The 17,977-nt window shown below is 30.9% G+C and overlaps 1 protein-coding gene across 7 annotated transcripts in view; it reads left to right on the top strand.

Annotated features, from left to right (window-relative positions):
• Positions 1-17,977, top strand: part of LOC110467402 (voltage-dependent calcium channel type A subunit alpha-1-like) — a 274,929-nt gene that overhangs the window by 214,033 nt on the left and 42,919 nt on the right. For 4 of the 7 annotated variants that reach the window (XM_021524541.1, XM_021524542.1, XM_021524540.1 and 1 more), the window contains 7 exons: positions 1,136-1,284; positions 1,866-1,901; positions 4,861-4,984; positions 5,623-5,812; positions 6,296-6,402; positions 9,142-9,159; positions 14,522-14,548. In XM_021524541.1, coding sequence (XP_021380216.1) covers positions 1,136-1,284; positions 1,866-1,901; positions 4,861-4,984; positions 5,623-5,812; positions 6,296-6,402; positions 9,142-9,159; positions 14,522-14,548 — 651 coding nt within the window. The remainder of the gene's footprint in view (positions 1-1,135; positions 1,285-1,865; positions 1,902-4,860; positions 4,985-5,622; positions 5,813-6,295; positions 6,403-9,141; positions 9,160-14,521; positions 14,549-17,977) is intronic. The other 3 variants (XM_021524547.1, XM_021524546.1, XM_021524543.1) reach the window with 1 other exon arrangement.

Below are 17,977 nucleotides of genomic sequence, written 5' to 3'. Positions count from 1 at the left end.
AAAACCATACCTTCGACTTTAATGAAAAAAAGAAATGAAAAAAACAAAATATAATCAACAGGAGTGTGTTGAGAATTAAAAGGTCAGCCGGGCTAGACAAGGATTCGAACCTCAGACCTCAGATCGCTGTACTATCTTTCTAACCGTTTGAGCTACCTAAACAACAGAAGTGTCCTAGCAAAACTGTGTCACAGTTATATCAAAAGCAAAATTAGGGGGAGTCTACTGTGTATAGGAAAAGCCACAGTGAAGTGGAACAGGGATCCTGAATGATAACGAAAACATTTTAAAGATTTCCTTCTACTTCTGAAGATAAAAATTGAATCATATTGTTGAGTTGCTAAAGCAATTACTACAAAACATCGTAAAGATTTCCAGCCACTTTAAAATCAGAAAAGTTTGCAATAAAAAAATGAGTATATACAGGAGATAAATTTACTATTGACTTTTAAAACTAAAAGTGTTTTCATCAAAAGAATTGATTCATTGTAAAAGATATTTATTTTTGAGCAATGTTAATTTGCAAAATTTAACTTAAAAAAATAAATACAGCGTCACACAAATTTTTCTGAGCTTTATCATGAACTGTTTCTAGTTTTGTGTTACAGTGAAACACTAAACTCCGAAAGCTTGTTTTTATCTTATAAATATATGAATTCTATACTATAATTACAAAACAGAAGTTATATTTGCAAACTAAAACAGTACCATGAAGTAGTTAAGCAATGAAAGAAAGATAATTTGAGAAAAAATGTAATGTTTTGCATGCATAGAAAAAAATCTTTTGTGAGAACAAAGTGTTTGGTATGTGAAGAAAATTAGGACATACAAAACATATTATTTGGCCTATGAAAAGAAATATTAAATGAAAAAAAAAAAAAAAATAGGTTGGAGGAGAAATAAATCAACTAAGAGAAAAACTTCATATTTTGGTTTGTGGGGAAAACAATCATTTGAAAGAAAATTGAATTATTTGGCTCGTGAAGAAACAAATCCATTAGTGACAAAATGAGATATAAAGTTTGTGGAGGCTGGTGTTTCACGGTGACGAATGTTGTGTGTTGTTTGATGTTGTGACCCACTGTACTTCACCACTGTTACATTTTACCATTCTAGATAAACATTGCACTTACAGTATATGTTTCAGTAACGCCGGCAGTCAGATGGATCGAAACCTCAGCCAAAATAATCTCAAGAATAACCGTGACAAAAATTTAGCTCTGGAAATGGACAACAAAGCTAACATCCATACTGATCTTGACAACATCACATTGTCCGATTCAGGTAATTGTCACTGGATTAAAGGAAAATTTGAGATTTTTAGGGTTCGATTTTAAATGAAAAACGTATTATGCGTCATTAGCGAGAATTCAGACAGACAGACAGTGAGAGAGGGAAATACAGGGAAAAGTTCCTTTTTCAATGGAATCAAAAATAATGATTTTTTCTGGAGTTTAGAATGTTTCTCATTAAACTTCAAATGAAGTTTTTATTTAGTTTGTGTGAATGTTGTTGGAATGAGAGAATAAGCTTATCAGTTCCATGTCTGTTGAGGAATATTTCGTAGTTTTAAACTTCAAATCTGATGTGCGAAAAGTTAAGGGAAATTATGTGGAAACAGAATCTTTAAATGTCAGCCTAATGGAAACAAAGCTGATACCGAAAAAAACATATATTTCTTTTGACTGGCTTATAATGTGTACAATCTAGCGATATATTTGATAAACAATGTGAAGTTTGATGAAAGGAAAAGAATAAAAGAAAATTTAGCATGCATTGTATTAGTATTAATTGGTTTCTATAATTAAAGTATAGTTTTAAGAAAATTATGACAATGATTTCTTTTCTTCTAAAAACAATTTTAGCACGGAAAAAGAAAGAAATGGACATGAAAAAAGGAGGTACATAGTTGTCCCCCTGTGAGAGCGATTGGGGGATTTTTCTTTTCTATCTTCTCTGCTATTGGACTGGGAGAACATTTTAAGTAGTTGTGCTTTTCTGTATTATTTTAACTTGAGACACAATTCTGTGGAGACGTTTCTGTGATCCAGGAAATTTCTGTTTGATTTATCATTATGTCTGCACTATAATGTATGATGACTCATTTTCCATTTTAAGTTGTTTTTGTCTCACATTTGAAACTACATTCACTGAATGGGTGTATCTGTTGATCTTTTTCAGAAGAATTTAAATTAAATTTCAAACAGAGCATATATTTAACAAAATATTGCATTGTTTAGAAAAAAACCTCCAAAAAATAAGATTACTCTTATGCTTAAAAGACATAGTGAGTGCCTTGATGTTTTCAAGAGTATAAATGAAGCTGTTCAAAATGAGGTATATGACAACTGTCAAATATGGTTATTACAATTCAGACGAATTTCAATTAAGTATGATTTGAAAAAAGTAATCTGTTAGACCAAACAAATGAACCTTCTTTTTGTTAAATAAAGAAATATTTTATTTATATTTATAACCCAATGGATATTTATTAACTTGAAACATGCCTACCTACGTAGCCTCTGAAAACAAAATAGCAAAATATAAATATCCCCCAGAAATATAATTAGGGCTCCGCATTAAGGCTCCGCATTAATGCAGCTGCCCTATAATAATCACAGTGTCCGTCTGTTCATCCGTCCGTCCGTCTGTCACTTTCATTTCCGGAGATTATCTCATGATCCAGCTGGCCACAATTTCGGAGATTTTACATGTGGATACACTGTGATGTGCAGATGTGCAGTAGGGGTTTAAAAAGTTCCTAAGGTCAAGGTCACTGTTACAAACTTCCTGAAATTTCTTATGATGATACATTGTGAATATACGCAGATGTGCAATAGTGGTTTGAGATATTCCTAGGTCAAGGTCGCTGTTACTGAAAATAGAACTGGGAATATACAGTCAAAAAGAAATCAGATAAGGGCATTACAGGAGGCCAAACTTTCTGAAATTTCTCATGATGATATGCTGTAATTATATGCAGATGTGCAATAGTGGGTTAAATGCTATTACTAAAAACGGAAACGGGAAAGGCCATTTTTCAGGTTTCAAAACGTTGAAATCAGTGGTGACACATATGTGAGAAACTTCTGTTTTATTACTGCAGTTTATCTCGGGAAAGCATACATGCATAAGGCCATATTATCAATATCCCTAAATCCAAAATGATCACGTTTGCTTTTGCTCGGTGCTTATACGGAAGATACACTGTCGGGCATACAGCAGGGGCCTTGCTGACCTATCAGTATTCTAGTTACAAAATATATGTTTTTTTTGCATCAATGCATATCGATTATTTTCCCCTAAAGCATGTGTGCAATGTAAATATATTTTTGGCCTCGTGAAAATTTAAAAAATATCTTATAAAGACATTCGAGTATTGATGTAATTTGTAATTTTCAAGCAGCATATCTTGATATATTCAGATCATAAGAGTTACAGGTTTAATGTTAAGCTAATTCGTATTCAAATTATATCTGGGTATCGGATGGCAGTCTTTGATTGGGAACTACTTTATAACAACGCTCAGTAGATGGTTGTGTACTAATTTATTTGTTTCAGGTTCCGTATTAAGATATGCATAGTAGAAAATTCACAGGCAATGTACATGAGGTCAACAGTGATTTTTGCTACCGATTCAGTCAGTAACATACAAAAACAGTCACTTTACTGCACTTCTAAGTCAAACTAAACATTTACAACTGTTGTTGGTTTTATTTTCATTCTGTTTTTTGTGCATGAATATTGGTTGATTTATATTTGAATGGAAAAACCTGTTTGATAGATCAGGACATCCTGTGAATTTATACTGGCTGTGCATATGTTTTTCACTAGTAATCACAAACATTGAACTTTTATTCTTCCTCTGCATCTTTGATAGAAATTGTCATGTTTGATAGCAGAATACATGGTCTCATGCTTATTTGATTAATTGCACAAATATTTTTAAAACAATCTTAATAATAATAATAAGTTTGAATGTCAAAGATATCTTGTCATACACAATAATATATATCTTCGATTATAATTTTCAAACAGTAGTTAGAATAGTATAGTATAATGCACTTATATTTCCTAGTATTATGTAGTAGAAAATATTGTATTTATTTTGTAAGATATGCGTTTTATTTTTTATTTATAAACATACAAACAGATACATATATTTCTCTACGTTTCTTTCTTAAATATTTTTTAGCAGGAAGAGGCGAAAGCTTTTAATAGTTGTACCTTTTTATATGTGGCAGATAAATTCACCTGTTTCAAAAGCTTTTCTATCCTTTTCTTAAAGATCAACTTCATGAAAAAAACCACTTCGAGATGTTAACTTTTCCATGTCAAGTCTCTATCAGGGAAACTACTTTTAAACTTAGTTTGTTTAAAAACTTTCCCAGTTACATCATTTTTCAACAGTTTATATCGATATTCATATAAGATTAAACTCCATTTCGTGTACATTTAAAGACAGAATTTTTCTTTGTGGAAACCGTATATAAAATATATCTAATCTTGCTGTATCCCAATGAGAAAGTTATTTATCGTGCTATATCCCCATGAGATAGTTATTCATCGTGCTATATCCCCATGAGACAGTTATTTATCGTGCTATATCCACATGAGAAAGTTATTCATCGTGCTATATCCCCATGAGATAGTTATTTATCGTGCTATATCCCCATGAGATAGTTATTCATCGTGCTATATCCCCATGAGATAGTTATTCATCGTGCTATATCTCCATGAGATAGTTATTTATCGTGCTATATCCCCATGAGAAAGTTATTTATCGTGCTATAATCACCTCTATTATGGTTCTCTATCGAAGACTGAGAATGAAGCTTCGTTCTTGCATGTGTTTTGTAGGAAGTAATGATAGTAGTGTGGACGTTCCGGAAGCTGCCACTGGGCAGCAGGAGGAGAACTCATTTGGTGGTCCTAAACCAATGTTACCGTACAGCTCCATGTTCATCTTCGGTCCAACAAACCCGTGAGTATTGTGTAAATCGTGGGGTATTAAGTCATCAGTCATTTTGGAGGTAAAGGTCCGGATTGTTGTAGGAGATGGTCAAACTCATGTAGGCGAAAACCTATAAACATAACAGTTGCGGTTAGGCAAATTGTACATGGTGGCCTTAGGTTACGGTAGGTCAGACACAATTTTATGGCTGTAAAAAATCAATTATTAAACGATTTTTTTTTTCAAGCAAAATTCTTTTGTTAATCAAAAAAAGTATATTGAATAAATTATCAGAACTGTTTTAATCTTACAGGGATATTTACCTTTTTAATGTCAAAAATATTAATTGAAATCAATTATCAATTATCCGATTTATTTTAATATTTTAGCCATGAAAATTAAATGGTGAGGATAAACGTGTTTGTCAACCATATTATATAATTTAAATCTGCATTTACATGTATTTGTTTTGGATTTTGTTATATCAACAGAGTTGTTGCCCTTGTTTAAACTTGAATGATTAAAGAATCATCATCATTCATTGAAAACTAGTTAGGTACTTACTGGATGTCATATTGAAAAAAACGTGGTTGTAGTGGCAGACGTAATTGTGAAATGTCAAGATAAAGTGACCGTGTATAATATAGTTTACAAACTTTTATTTTCAGAATTCGCCGATTCTGTCATTTTGTGGTGAATCTCCGTTACTTTGACTTGTTTATCATGATTGTGATAAGTGCCAGTAGTATTGCCTTGGCTACAGAGGATCCCGTGAGAGAGAAGTCGACCCACAACAGCATCCTGGAATACTTCGATTATGTTTTTACAGCCGTATTCACCATAGAAATGATCCTAAAGGTTCGTTCTTACATTTACAAACAATTGTTATACCTGTTGTATGTTTCTTTGTCTTAACATCAAACACATTCCCCGAACTTTTGATGTACACTCACAATACTCTAGTTTTCCGTTTAAACATCTGCATTGCATATTCACTTGATACAGATAGTTTTCCTTTTTTGATGGTTCAGTATAGGTGGTTTTGTATAAAACATCGTTATCATACGATTGCTATTTTCATCGTTTTTTTTGTGTAATTTGACGAGACCTTGTTGTACTAATTTTCCAGATTAACATATATGGTCTGGCTGCATCAGTCTTTCATGTAAATTAGCAATAAATCCAAAAAAACCATCGACATGTAGAGTCTAACGAAGATACTTTGTCCTGAGTAATGTTATGCTGGTTTTTTATAAGTTTCAATATTTTAATGAAAACTTCAAATATTTCATAACTATTTGATTCCTGATTCCTAACGTTGAAATACCTTTGTTTACCTAGGTGATAGATCTGGGAGTGATCCTACATCCGGGTTCCTACTGTAGAGATCTGTGGAACATCCTCGATGCAGCTGTGGTTATATGTGCCCTCGTTGCCTTCAATTTTTCGTACGTATCATTTTCTGACTTATTCTGTGTGTGTAATAAACAGTAAATATATATATGGATATTAGAAGAAATAGCTTAGAGGTCAATTGAATGTATAATGACGATAAATACTATAAGGAGATACCTACATAACAAGCCATGTCTAAAGTGCTGCTTGGTTGTCCCTAACCGAATCTGCCTAAATTCTTTATGAGTAGGTAGGTCGGTTCAAGGTAAAACAGTTCAACCTATTTCCTGATATCTTGCATTATTTTCAAATAAAAGAAAAATTACCAAAATAATAATGATGATATCATATATTTTGATTTCAAAGATGTAAATGTTTATGTATTTTATTTGGGCCAGGGAAATGTCAGAGGCAAATATATTTTAGCCTCATGTTTGTATGTCAAAAGTGAATTGCAAGTTATTTCTTTCCCAGTGTGTGACTTAAAAAGGTTTTTTCTATAGCTTTAAAAAGTTTGAGAGTACTTTATTATAATAAATAAATAGTACACAAGAAGCCCGGTAATCTCACATATTAGAACTTGAATCTGATGATTGAGGTGGTATGTCAACACATACGTTCAAATGAATCCTATACTCGAGAAATAGATAACATACAAAATGGTAATTTAGTAAGCTGATAAGTTTGCAGAGTAATTTGTTTTCTTTGTGGCTATTGGTTGTTCATCACCTGGCGTATTATTTGCTGATGCAGCTACTTTTGCTTGTCGTGACAACTCCACAACATATACTCCAATACTGATTATTCAATAACCCACGCGCGGCATAACGATTAATTAACATGCATTCAGCTAAAATACCATATTAACACTTCTTCTAACAAAAAAACCCCTAAAAATACATATTTTCAACAAACCCTTTCTGGCTATTTTTGGTAAATTTTATTGATGTATTTGTTAGTCATATCCCGGTTTGTAGTTTTACATCTTCTGACGGTAAAGGGCTTCTTACTCTGATTTCTTTGTCTGATTATGGAATGAAAGACTTTAAATTTTGCAAAATATTTCATTTGAGTTATTACCAATGGGGCTGAAGGTTATTTGTTGCATATTTGATTTTGCGGATTATATTTGTAATTATTCACAAGGACATTAACTGTTTCACCTCTGTATACTTTATAACTATTAACCATGCATTGATATGGATAAGTCCATTATGTTTGACAGGGTGAAAGGATGAACACTTATTTCCTTTATTGTGTATGTCAATTTATAACAATACATATATACATATTCTCTGAAGGGATGTTCTTGTAAAAAAAAACTACCCGACACCTGGACTCCAAAATATATTTTTTCTGTGTATGGGTTCTTTGCCTGTTATTTCAGCGCAAATTATTAATTAAGTCCTGTGAGTGGTAAGAAAAAAATAACACAAAGTCCTGTGGTTGGGTAGATGTTTTACTGAAATACTCCAGATACTTGATTTTACAATAAATATTTCATGGTATTTTATATATTGTTATTTTCGTGCAAAATAAAGAATTGTAAGGGAAAGACATTTACGATATACCGTTCTTCTTTATGTCATATATGATACGAAACGAAACAGCATATATTGATGTTATAAAATTTGTCATAGGTCAAAAGTTAAAGTAGGTTTTTTCGAATGGTATGATCCATATATTATTTCAGTTTGATAATAAAGCATCACATTTCAGGATTTATTTTTCATATTCATAATACTGTATGTATTCTAGATTGTTACCGGGGAGATTTTTAAATTTATTGAATCCGTTATGTTTCATCTTCTGATTAGTATTAGAACTCATCAGCGAAAGACACTTTTATTTTATATCAATATAATATTATATTTGGCAGATTTGTTAGGAAAATAAGAAAAAAGTATTTTTCTTTTGAATTAAATTGAAGTGTGTACCCGTGAAAAAACCTGTTTTTTCTTAATGCGGCTTTTGTGCTTACTTTGGCTTTCTTTCCTTCTGATAAAACTGTATTTTCCCCTTTATATGTTGTATCTTGCCCCTTGACCATTGTGAATATTTCAGATCTATTATATATGTTTTCTTTGTGTTAGTTGTATTGTGGATCAATATAGATTGTGTCAAACCGAACTGGTTAGGTGCTTGTTTTGGCTGTGAAGTAAGATTTTTTTTTTTATAGTTTCATTCGTAACATAAGTAAACATACATTGTGTTAACCAATTGTCTCCAAGGTTTCATCATTATTTATAAAATATTGTAATTATCAATTTGTTTCCGTGGTAACTAGAACCTTCCTTAACGTAATAGGTTCACAAATTCTTCTCCATGATTACAACAACCTGTACTAACCTAAATGTGTTTACCAACTCAACTCATTCATAACAATTTTTATTAACCAATTAATTTCCATAGAAATGAAACTGACAGCCTTTCTGTTTTAACTTATTCTGTTTACAAATTATAAATTAATCACCATAGAAATGACTACCTGCATTTACCAATTCGTTGTCATTGAAATTACAACCTTCATAAACGAATCCAATTATTCTTTATAATAAAGAACGTTTTTCAAAAGCATTATATTTACCATCTCGTCTCCATAGAAACAACTACCGTTATTAACATGTTGTGTTTACCTTCTTGTCTCCATAGAAACAACCTTTATTAACAGATTGTATTTTCTTTCTTATCTCCATAGAAACAACATTTGTATTGACATATTGTGTTTACCATCTCGTCTCTATAGAAACAACCTTTATTAACATATTGTATTTACCATCTCGTCTCCATAGTAATGCAAACCCACTTAGGTAAGTCTGTAGAGAAGAGCTGCCAGTTCCCGAGTACAGCGTCAATATGGCCACGAACCTTTCCTTAATTTTGAACACCAGGTCGTCTGACTGGATCACACTAGCCTGTTTATCACTTCTTTTTTTGTTATTTATTGCATTCAAAAAGTCTACTTGAAACATGTACAAAATTTCTTTTAAAACAATCCATAGTAAAATTCATAAAGCATTTTTGTTCTCCTGCGAAATAGTTTTGTAGATAAGAAATGCATTTGTTTGCAAAATTTGTTTAACATTAAATCATTCAACAAGTTTTTTTTCTTCTGGCGAAATTCTTTTGTTAATGAGAATACACTATATTAATTAAATTATCTATATGTCTCAGAACTGTTTAAATCTTACCTGAATGTTTACCTTTTTAATGTCAAAAAAATTAACTGAAATCACTTCAATTAAATTATCAATCAAGCAAATTTGTTTTTCAAAATTCAGCCCTACGATAAATAACATTTGCATGTCTTTGTCATATCTTGTCAATGTTATGCACTTGAATGCTTAAAATTTCTTGAAACATCCACTTTTTTGCATAATAGTATAACAGGTAGTATGTAGGACAAAACTTGATCCCTTCTCCCTCTAAAAAAACCCAACATAAATAAATGGACCCCCCCCCCCATTAAAGAACAAGAAATCATTTCTTTAAAATAGCTTTTTAATTATATGTAAAACAAAACTGTTAAAAATGACTAAATATTATACAAATGATAAAAATATAAATATTTAAATAATCATAATTTCCTTTGAAATATTGCAAGGGTTTAGCGCAGTTGAATACAATAATGTGGAAGGAAATGAACAAGGAAAAAAAACGTTTGTTTCGTCTTTTCCTCTCTCAATTTTCAAGTATGAGAAAAACATATGATTCCAAGATAACTGTTTTTTCCTTTCTAGTTTCCGTCAGTAAAACTTTTATTCCATACTCGTCAGCATGATGTTTATCCATTTTTCAGTATCCTTTTTTGTTTCTACTTCCTCCAATTTAAGAACTAATTTTATGCTTTCTAATTATCTTTCATAATAGATGCCCATTGCATATTAACTGGCGATGACCTTGCACAACTTTATTAAGGGTTATTTTTGTCATGAGTTCAGCATTTGATATATTAATGCATTAACTGTAACAGAAATTGTAGTATTTAAAATTATATTAATACCAAATTTGTCCACTGAAACAAATAAGAATATTGTTGGTCAGGTAATCTTTGTGAGGGGTGTGCATTCAAACAAGTTCATGATTTGATCAATACGTAATATTGTCTGAAAATATTTTTCTCTGATTTGTTCATCATCAGTTTTTGCTGCTTTAGTGGAACAAATACATGAAGAAATCGTTTCTGATATAATTTTTCAACAGCATATACTGCTATTTATGCGAAAAAAATATTAAACTATCCTTGAGTTATAAGTAAGGAATAGAGAAACACAAATTCTTAACCATGTGTGCCCAGATCCACCCAATTTTTGTCTTGTTTCCACCATTCTTTACTCCCGTCTGTACTATCGACTACGGATACAGTGATACCGAGCTGTCTTTCTTGAACTCTCTGTTGTTCTGGACAATCTTGTACCACAATTTCTCAATTTCTGGACCCGAAAAGATTGAGTGATATTATAAGAATATATAACTAAAAGCTATAGAATGTAATATATGAAAAAAGGTTGTAAACAATATTGTTGATGTATAGGGGAACAGACAATCTGAGAATATATAATATCAAATAATTGACTGCTCGGTGACTTTTTATAGGCAAAACCACACCAAATCAAAAACTTCTTTTAATCAAAAATATACCAGGTATACAATTTTCATTTTAGAGATAATTTAAACTTCATGGTTTTAATTCAAGGCAAGGGAACTAAGGTCATATCACTAATCAGACAAGTACATATTAAACGTGTCGCAACGTTTCAAGACCGACTGGTCCTTTTGTTACAATATAACTCCTTCTATATCGTCCATTTTTGAAGACATTTAGGTCCATGTTAAGATATTTTTTTTAAATAAAAATGAAAATAAACTCGTTGGTCTCGGATGAAAAACTTAATAAATGGTTGTGGCTTAAAACATTTAAAATTTGTATGTTCTTTTGTAACTACCTATTGAATATTTTATAATTGTTCGGAAGTCTTCGTAAGCGCTAAGTGTTAAAAATATTCTACTATTTTTTTAAATTGAGATTATTTTGAATGACTCGTGAGGAGTTAATTCGTTTGGGGTTTTTTGGTGTTTGTTTTTGAGGAATCAAATTTTGTTTTGTGAATGGACGATATAAAGGTATTCAAAGGTTTCCCATTTAAATTCTGTAAACCTGTACCATTTTTAAAGGAAAAAAATAATGATAATTTCATGAAATAAGGGATCATTTCATAGAACACAATATCAGCAGCTATAAAATGTTATCAATACGCTTGTCTACTCAGCAAGTGCTAAACAATTTGTGTGGATATAGTGGAAATATTCTGTATAATTTCTAACAAATACTTATTCTCCATTTGCAGAGAAATTCAAATTTTGAAAATATCAGATTTTTTTTAAGAGACAGTGAAAATTATTCAACAGACCCTAAATATTCACAAGAGCGTTATTGATATCAGACATATTTCAGACATATTTCATGCAGAGATATATGAACTGTTTTTATATTGTCAGCATTATAAATGTAATTTGCTTAAAGGAACAAGTTTCTGTTAATTTTACTAATTAAATGTTGTAAGCGGATTATTATACTGTTCACCCTGTGGTTTTATTTATAAACACCGGTGTATACATCAGATAAACACATGAAAATATATACTGCATGAAAAGTATATTTTCACTTCATTTTTGCACTCAAATTATTAAACATTATTAACTATATACTTTAACAGTAATATTAATAAGATTTTTGATATCCATACCATTTCAAAGAACGAAATGAACGGCATAAAATTATATGCAAATGAATATTTAAAGAATGTGAATTTCTAATTTGAGTAATGATAATTAAAGAAAAACTGAGTTTGCATGTAGAGGAGAAGATGATGAATTAACCTAGAAATGGTGGACATTTATGATGCTTTGAATACAACTGAAGCTATTTCTGGCTGAGAGCTCATATGGAAACAGCCTTATTGAAGCACAGACCTTAATATAATCTTATTCCGTTGAAGCATTCGGAGTACTCGAAGCTACCATAAAATGAAGAACAAACAGGAATCATAATATTGAAATTCTTGTCGATAAAATAATTATACTCATAAGTTACCTTTTCCAAACTTTAGATATGCTTAAAATCAATTATTACCCGAGTCCCTTACTTAAGAAAACCCCATTAAAACGTTGTCTTTTGTTTCTTTTCCAATTTAATGAAAAAGCATGTTATTTTTCTACGGACACAATTTTGTTAAATTGCAGCATATTTTGTCTTCCTTTTTCGATTATTAGCAGCTTTTTTGTAATAAATTCCAATAGCGATTTTATCGTCAGGTTTGTTACTTAAAATTAAACCACATAGTCTAGTTTATTTGTATTTGTATTAGATTAATTCGATTTAAGTCAACTCTTCATACTTTGATATTTGCAAGTCACATGTTAAAAATTCAAATGAGACGGCTATTTAGCATTTGAGAAAAACACATGATGTCACAAATATGTATGCTTGGTTGTTAAAAGGTTCATTGAAAGAGTCTGCTAGTTTTGATGTTAAAGAAAACAGTCATATATGAAATAATATTGCGTGAACTGTAATTGTGGAAGCAAAATCAAACTTGATCAATTGTTAAGCCTGTCTTAACTACTGGACTGGTGACCAAGCTTGTTTGATATATTTTCGCCTTGTAACCATCGTATCATTTCTTCTTTCATTGTAAGCACTGGGTAATAGAATATATATTTTCTCTGCATGACAATTTCTTTCTCTAAAGGTAGATTTTTTCAACACTTTTTCACCGCATTGATTCGAATAATAATTTGTGAAATATTTTCTAGGAAGATAGCATAATGCCAAAACAGCACATGCACCGTAGTTTTAACATCAAGATACAAAATATATTTATATATAATGCTTTCTTCTAAATAAATAGATGTACATATAGATTTTTTTTCAACTTATTTTGAAACTTTTAGTGAAGAGCATTATGCATTAATATAATATGCAATTTTTCAAATTATATTTTGCAGAAAATATTGAAGTTGTTATGCTGCAATGTGAAATTTACAAGATATATATTAAATGTGCTATGTGTTGCCATAGTTAATTACTAATGCTAATGGCCATTTGAAACAGTAATTATGATAATCCTTCATTAAAGAAACATTGTCCATCGTCTGTTAGGTGGAATATATCAAAATGGTCTTTTAGGTACATTTTACGGGAAGGCATCGTCTATTGATCTGTTATCTTTGCTTTGTGTAAAAAGGGTGGTTTGTTATCAAGGGGGCTTGGAAGTAGGAAATGCCACTTAATCAGATGAGGGGCTTATGTAGTGGTGAATACAGTGCTTCACATAACAGATTGTTTTGTAGTTGGGGTTGACCTTAAATAACTTTATTAGCATATATTTTTTGAAAGATGTATTGTTTGCAAGGTTATTCAATGGATGGCGATTTGATACATTTTAGAAGCTCATTGTTTAATGTTTAAGTGACATAGCAATTTTGACGTTTTTTTCGTGTAGTGTTGAATGGATACGTGTGTTATCAAACAATAATAGATCAACGTTCATTATATCAACAATTGTTTCCCCTTATCAGAATCACACGGAAACGAAATAGTCTCATTCAAAATTGAAGCAACTGCAATCAATATACGGAATAAATGTCATTACATTAAGCGTAATTGTTTAAAAAAAAATGTTCATACGAAAAAAGCATCATTATGTGGACATCAATATCAATTTGATGTTTGTATAAGCATATGAATGTCATTAAAATCTACAGTCAAAATGTCACGAGAAACTTTTACAAATTATATGTAAGGCATTATTCAGTTGCTTAATTTAGTATGATGCTATCACAAATTGTAATTTTGTATGATGCCATCACGGATTATAATATTTCTACAAAATTTTGAGCATGTGACCTCTAATTGTCACTGGGTTAAGGGTTTTTGGGCGTTTAGATTAGGTAGTCGATGACGACATCACATTATCACGGTACTTGTATGCTGTTTAGAGCTAACACTGAGATGTTTCTAGCATTGGAACTGACAATGTGGTTTCTCTTCTCTTTCATTTCAAGAATTGATATGCTAGCATGATGTCAATGATCACTAACGTTCCACAAACATGTTGTACTGTTAGAATGTTAGCATTATGTTTTAATTACTTTCATGTATTTCGCAAGAGGAACTCTTTTGCCTACTTTACCAAGGTGAAACAAGCTAAAACGGAAATATATATTCAAAATTGTACTTTTTTATTTTATGTTGGTTTTGTTTTAAACCACGTGTTACTGAAATCAATATTGTATTTGACATGTACAATTCGGCTTCACTTCCTTCCGGAACAGCCATTTGCCATCTATAGACAACATTGCTTTTGTAATGAGGAAGACGTTGAGCTACCTTGCACGGATTTTACTTTTTATAAATGATATATCTAGAAATTTGGCCCCATTTCCTATCTAAATTTAAGTGTTTTTGCACAAATATCTGATCACAAAATCTTTTTTTTTATTGGTTATCATTTAGTAGTTTTTAATACAATTACAAGAAATAAGCACTTAGAATACCTCGGGTGTTTTTAAGCTTTAAAAGAAAAAAAAAGATTATAACCATATACAGTACATATATATATACATATTTTTTTATATGCCGAAATTTTTCCTACAGGCAAAAATTCAACACATATTAAATAATTTCAAAAAACAGAAAAAGTGTTTAAGATATGCTTCAGTATGGGGTCAGTTTTCTCCCATTTGGTATATATTGGTGGCATAATCTCAAAATTCTTGAGAACATCCTTTAAATAATTTGATTTACGTTCATATATTTTTAATTTAAAAAAACCCCACAGCGATTGTTTCACAACTATTGGATGTACTGTTTGGCTGTTACTGTTGAGAAGATGATTTGAATCAATTGGTACATGATATTGACGTTATGCAAGTGATTGTGTTATAACAAAAATGTAGTTTCTGGGGTTTTATTCACAAGTATATATTTCGTTCTGTGATATCAGATATATATTTTTATAAAAAAAAACTCTACCATTTACCTTATTGTTCAGTAAAAACTATAACATAGAATTAAATTTATGACAATTTTATCGAAAATTTTAAAAACCTATTTTGGCTCACTAAAATCACTAAAACCATCATCAGCGTCAATTAAGGTGAAAATTTTGAAAAAAAACCACCATTGTTATGGATTTCTTTTGTTCGGTGAGTTTGTGATCAATTTGGTACTCTGATGATGCCATTATTATCATGACATCATCATTGTTATAATGATGTCATAGCAACCACATATCCTGCAATTGTTGTCACCTTTTGTATCTTTGTCACTCTAAATCACTAGACATGCTGTACCACCGTATCTAAATACACACAATATCATATCTCACGCACACAGACATTTTAAACCTGTATTCTTTGCATTATCAGTAATGCATGGCGTAGCAGATCAGGTGATTAACGTCGGTTTAGCATGGTTTAGCGTATCAGTTAATCTAATTATGAAATTAGAGTCATTACGCTAGTTTTTGAGATAAAAAGTCATATAAAAAAAAAATCACATTTCTTTGTAAATAATTAACGGGAAATTGGCTACTTTTCAATGTGGATGGGAAACTGCTTGAATATAAAGCAGAATATGCATTTGTAGTACTTCCTTTTAAAAGCCACCTGAACTATGTATCAACAGATCAGAATGTGTATGAATTTCGCTACAAGTGCCCTTTATTGGAAGTGTTGACCTGGCTTATATATATATGTATGTAATGTGGTATAATGTCAATGGAGAGTGGCGCTTAACTTCCTTGTCGTCTAGTTGTATATCTGAGAAGTTATGTATTTACTCTATGGAGTTGGCTAGTATCTGGCTAAGATGATTTATCTGTTGTTGTATGACTGGGTAGCCCATGGAGTTGATCAATGATATCTATACCAGGTCTCTCGATTCCTAAAGTGCATTTAAGTTTGAATTCTTTTTTCAGATTTTCTTCCTTTCGTGGTGTATTACTGATAAAGAGGCTACACCACTTACCATTTACAATGATATTTCTTGTGTAACATGATTTCCAATGGTACAAGATTTAGTTATATCGAATATGTAGAAACAAATAGAAGATATCAAAGAATTGCAGCATTTTAGCTCAAAATTATACCTGCACATATTGTATAGATATGATAATGAAAAAAAGGAATAATTTATTAGGAATGCTGGTAATGCGAAAACAATATTTATCAAAAGAAAATTGAAAACAAAAATGAATAGCTATATATACAATATAAATCCATTCATAAATATAGCTCGTTCTACAAGATAAAAATCCTCCCTGACCTTGCCCTGGTTGTACACACGCTCTATTCGCCTGTCATATGACATGATCGTCACGTTATATAATATCATTATTGTTGCTTGTCCCATAGCTAGACTCGACTAGGGTCTTAATAGAGTCTGCCTGTATGGATATTTATGCTCATGAATAATTTTGCATAAGACGTTTAGTGAAAACACTGTTTTTGTTATTGTACATAACTAAATTCTCTTGTTGAAAAATGCATTTCAGATGCTTCTATTTCCTAATCAAACATTCATTTACTCTTTTGTTTAACATCTTTATCATTAGAGTTATCCCCATCAAATTGTATCGCTGTTTCTTAACAGTGATGCAGTAAAATAGCAAATAACGTTAAGTGTGAAACTCTGTTGAAAGCGAGGTAGTTGTGTCACAGTATTAGGTATAAAATATTCGCTATAAGTGTAATTTAGACAGTGTACTTGGTCTAAGATGAAATTTTTTACTGAACAGAATATGGGGCAAGTTACAACTTATGTCAACACATCCATCTGTCGACATCAGTGTCAACAACACCGATTTTATTAACTGTAATCTTGAGTGTATCTGCCAGGGTGTATCACTATTGTCATCATCATCACCATCATCATCATCACCATCATCATCATCATCATAATCATCATAATCATCGTCATCATCTTATTTTTGTCAACCTGGTTTACATGTTTATGAAGATTACTTTTAAAAGAAATACATTGCTATATTTTGTATACCAAAAGAAAAAAGAAAAAATATATAATTGCAATCGCAGATATAATGCCATAGTTTTTCAGATGTAATTCAAATAATCTTGATCTTGATATCGGACATATTCTCATTTGATTAACTAAAGGAATCTTTCAATTTTGTTAAGAGATAAATTTATTACATTAAAAAAGAGCATATTCAGATTAAGAACGATTTTGATATGTCAACAGTATCGGGGAAACATTTGCTCAGTAGATTTTTTCTAAATTTGATTAAACATTTTTTTTTTTTTTTTTTTTTTTTTTTAAAAATTTTTTTTTTTTTTTTTTTTTTTTTTATAAAAACCATCTTTAAATCTCCACTTCTTGCATTTTTTTTATTAAAAATATTGATTAGCACACCAAGAGTGTTTTCAGTACATTTGCATCTTAAACTGACAGAGATCCTTGTCAGTAAAGCCGAATTCTTTCGTGATCAAATTGAGAATATGACAAAATGATTTCAGATGTTTACTTCTAACCTTTTCCTCGGAGCACATATTAATTATTTGTCCATCCACACTTTAATCTTTTCTATCACCCTTTCAAGTTAC

The sequence above is a fragment of the Mizuhopecten yessoensis genome, unplaced genomic scaffold (genome assembly GCF_002113885.1).
Source record: "Mizuhopecten yessoensis strain PY_sf001 unplaced genomic scaffold, ASM211388v2 scaffold11173, whole genome shotgun sequence".
NCBI lineage: Eukaryota > Metazoa > Mollusca > Bivalvia > Pectinida > Pectinidae > Mizuhopecten > Mizuhopecten yessoensis.
Note: the sequence above shows the minus strand (reverse complement) of the source record. Positions and strands in the feature narration are given on the sequence as shown.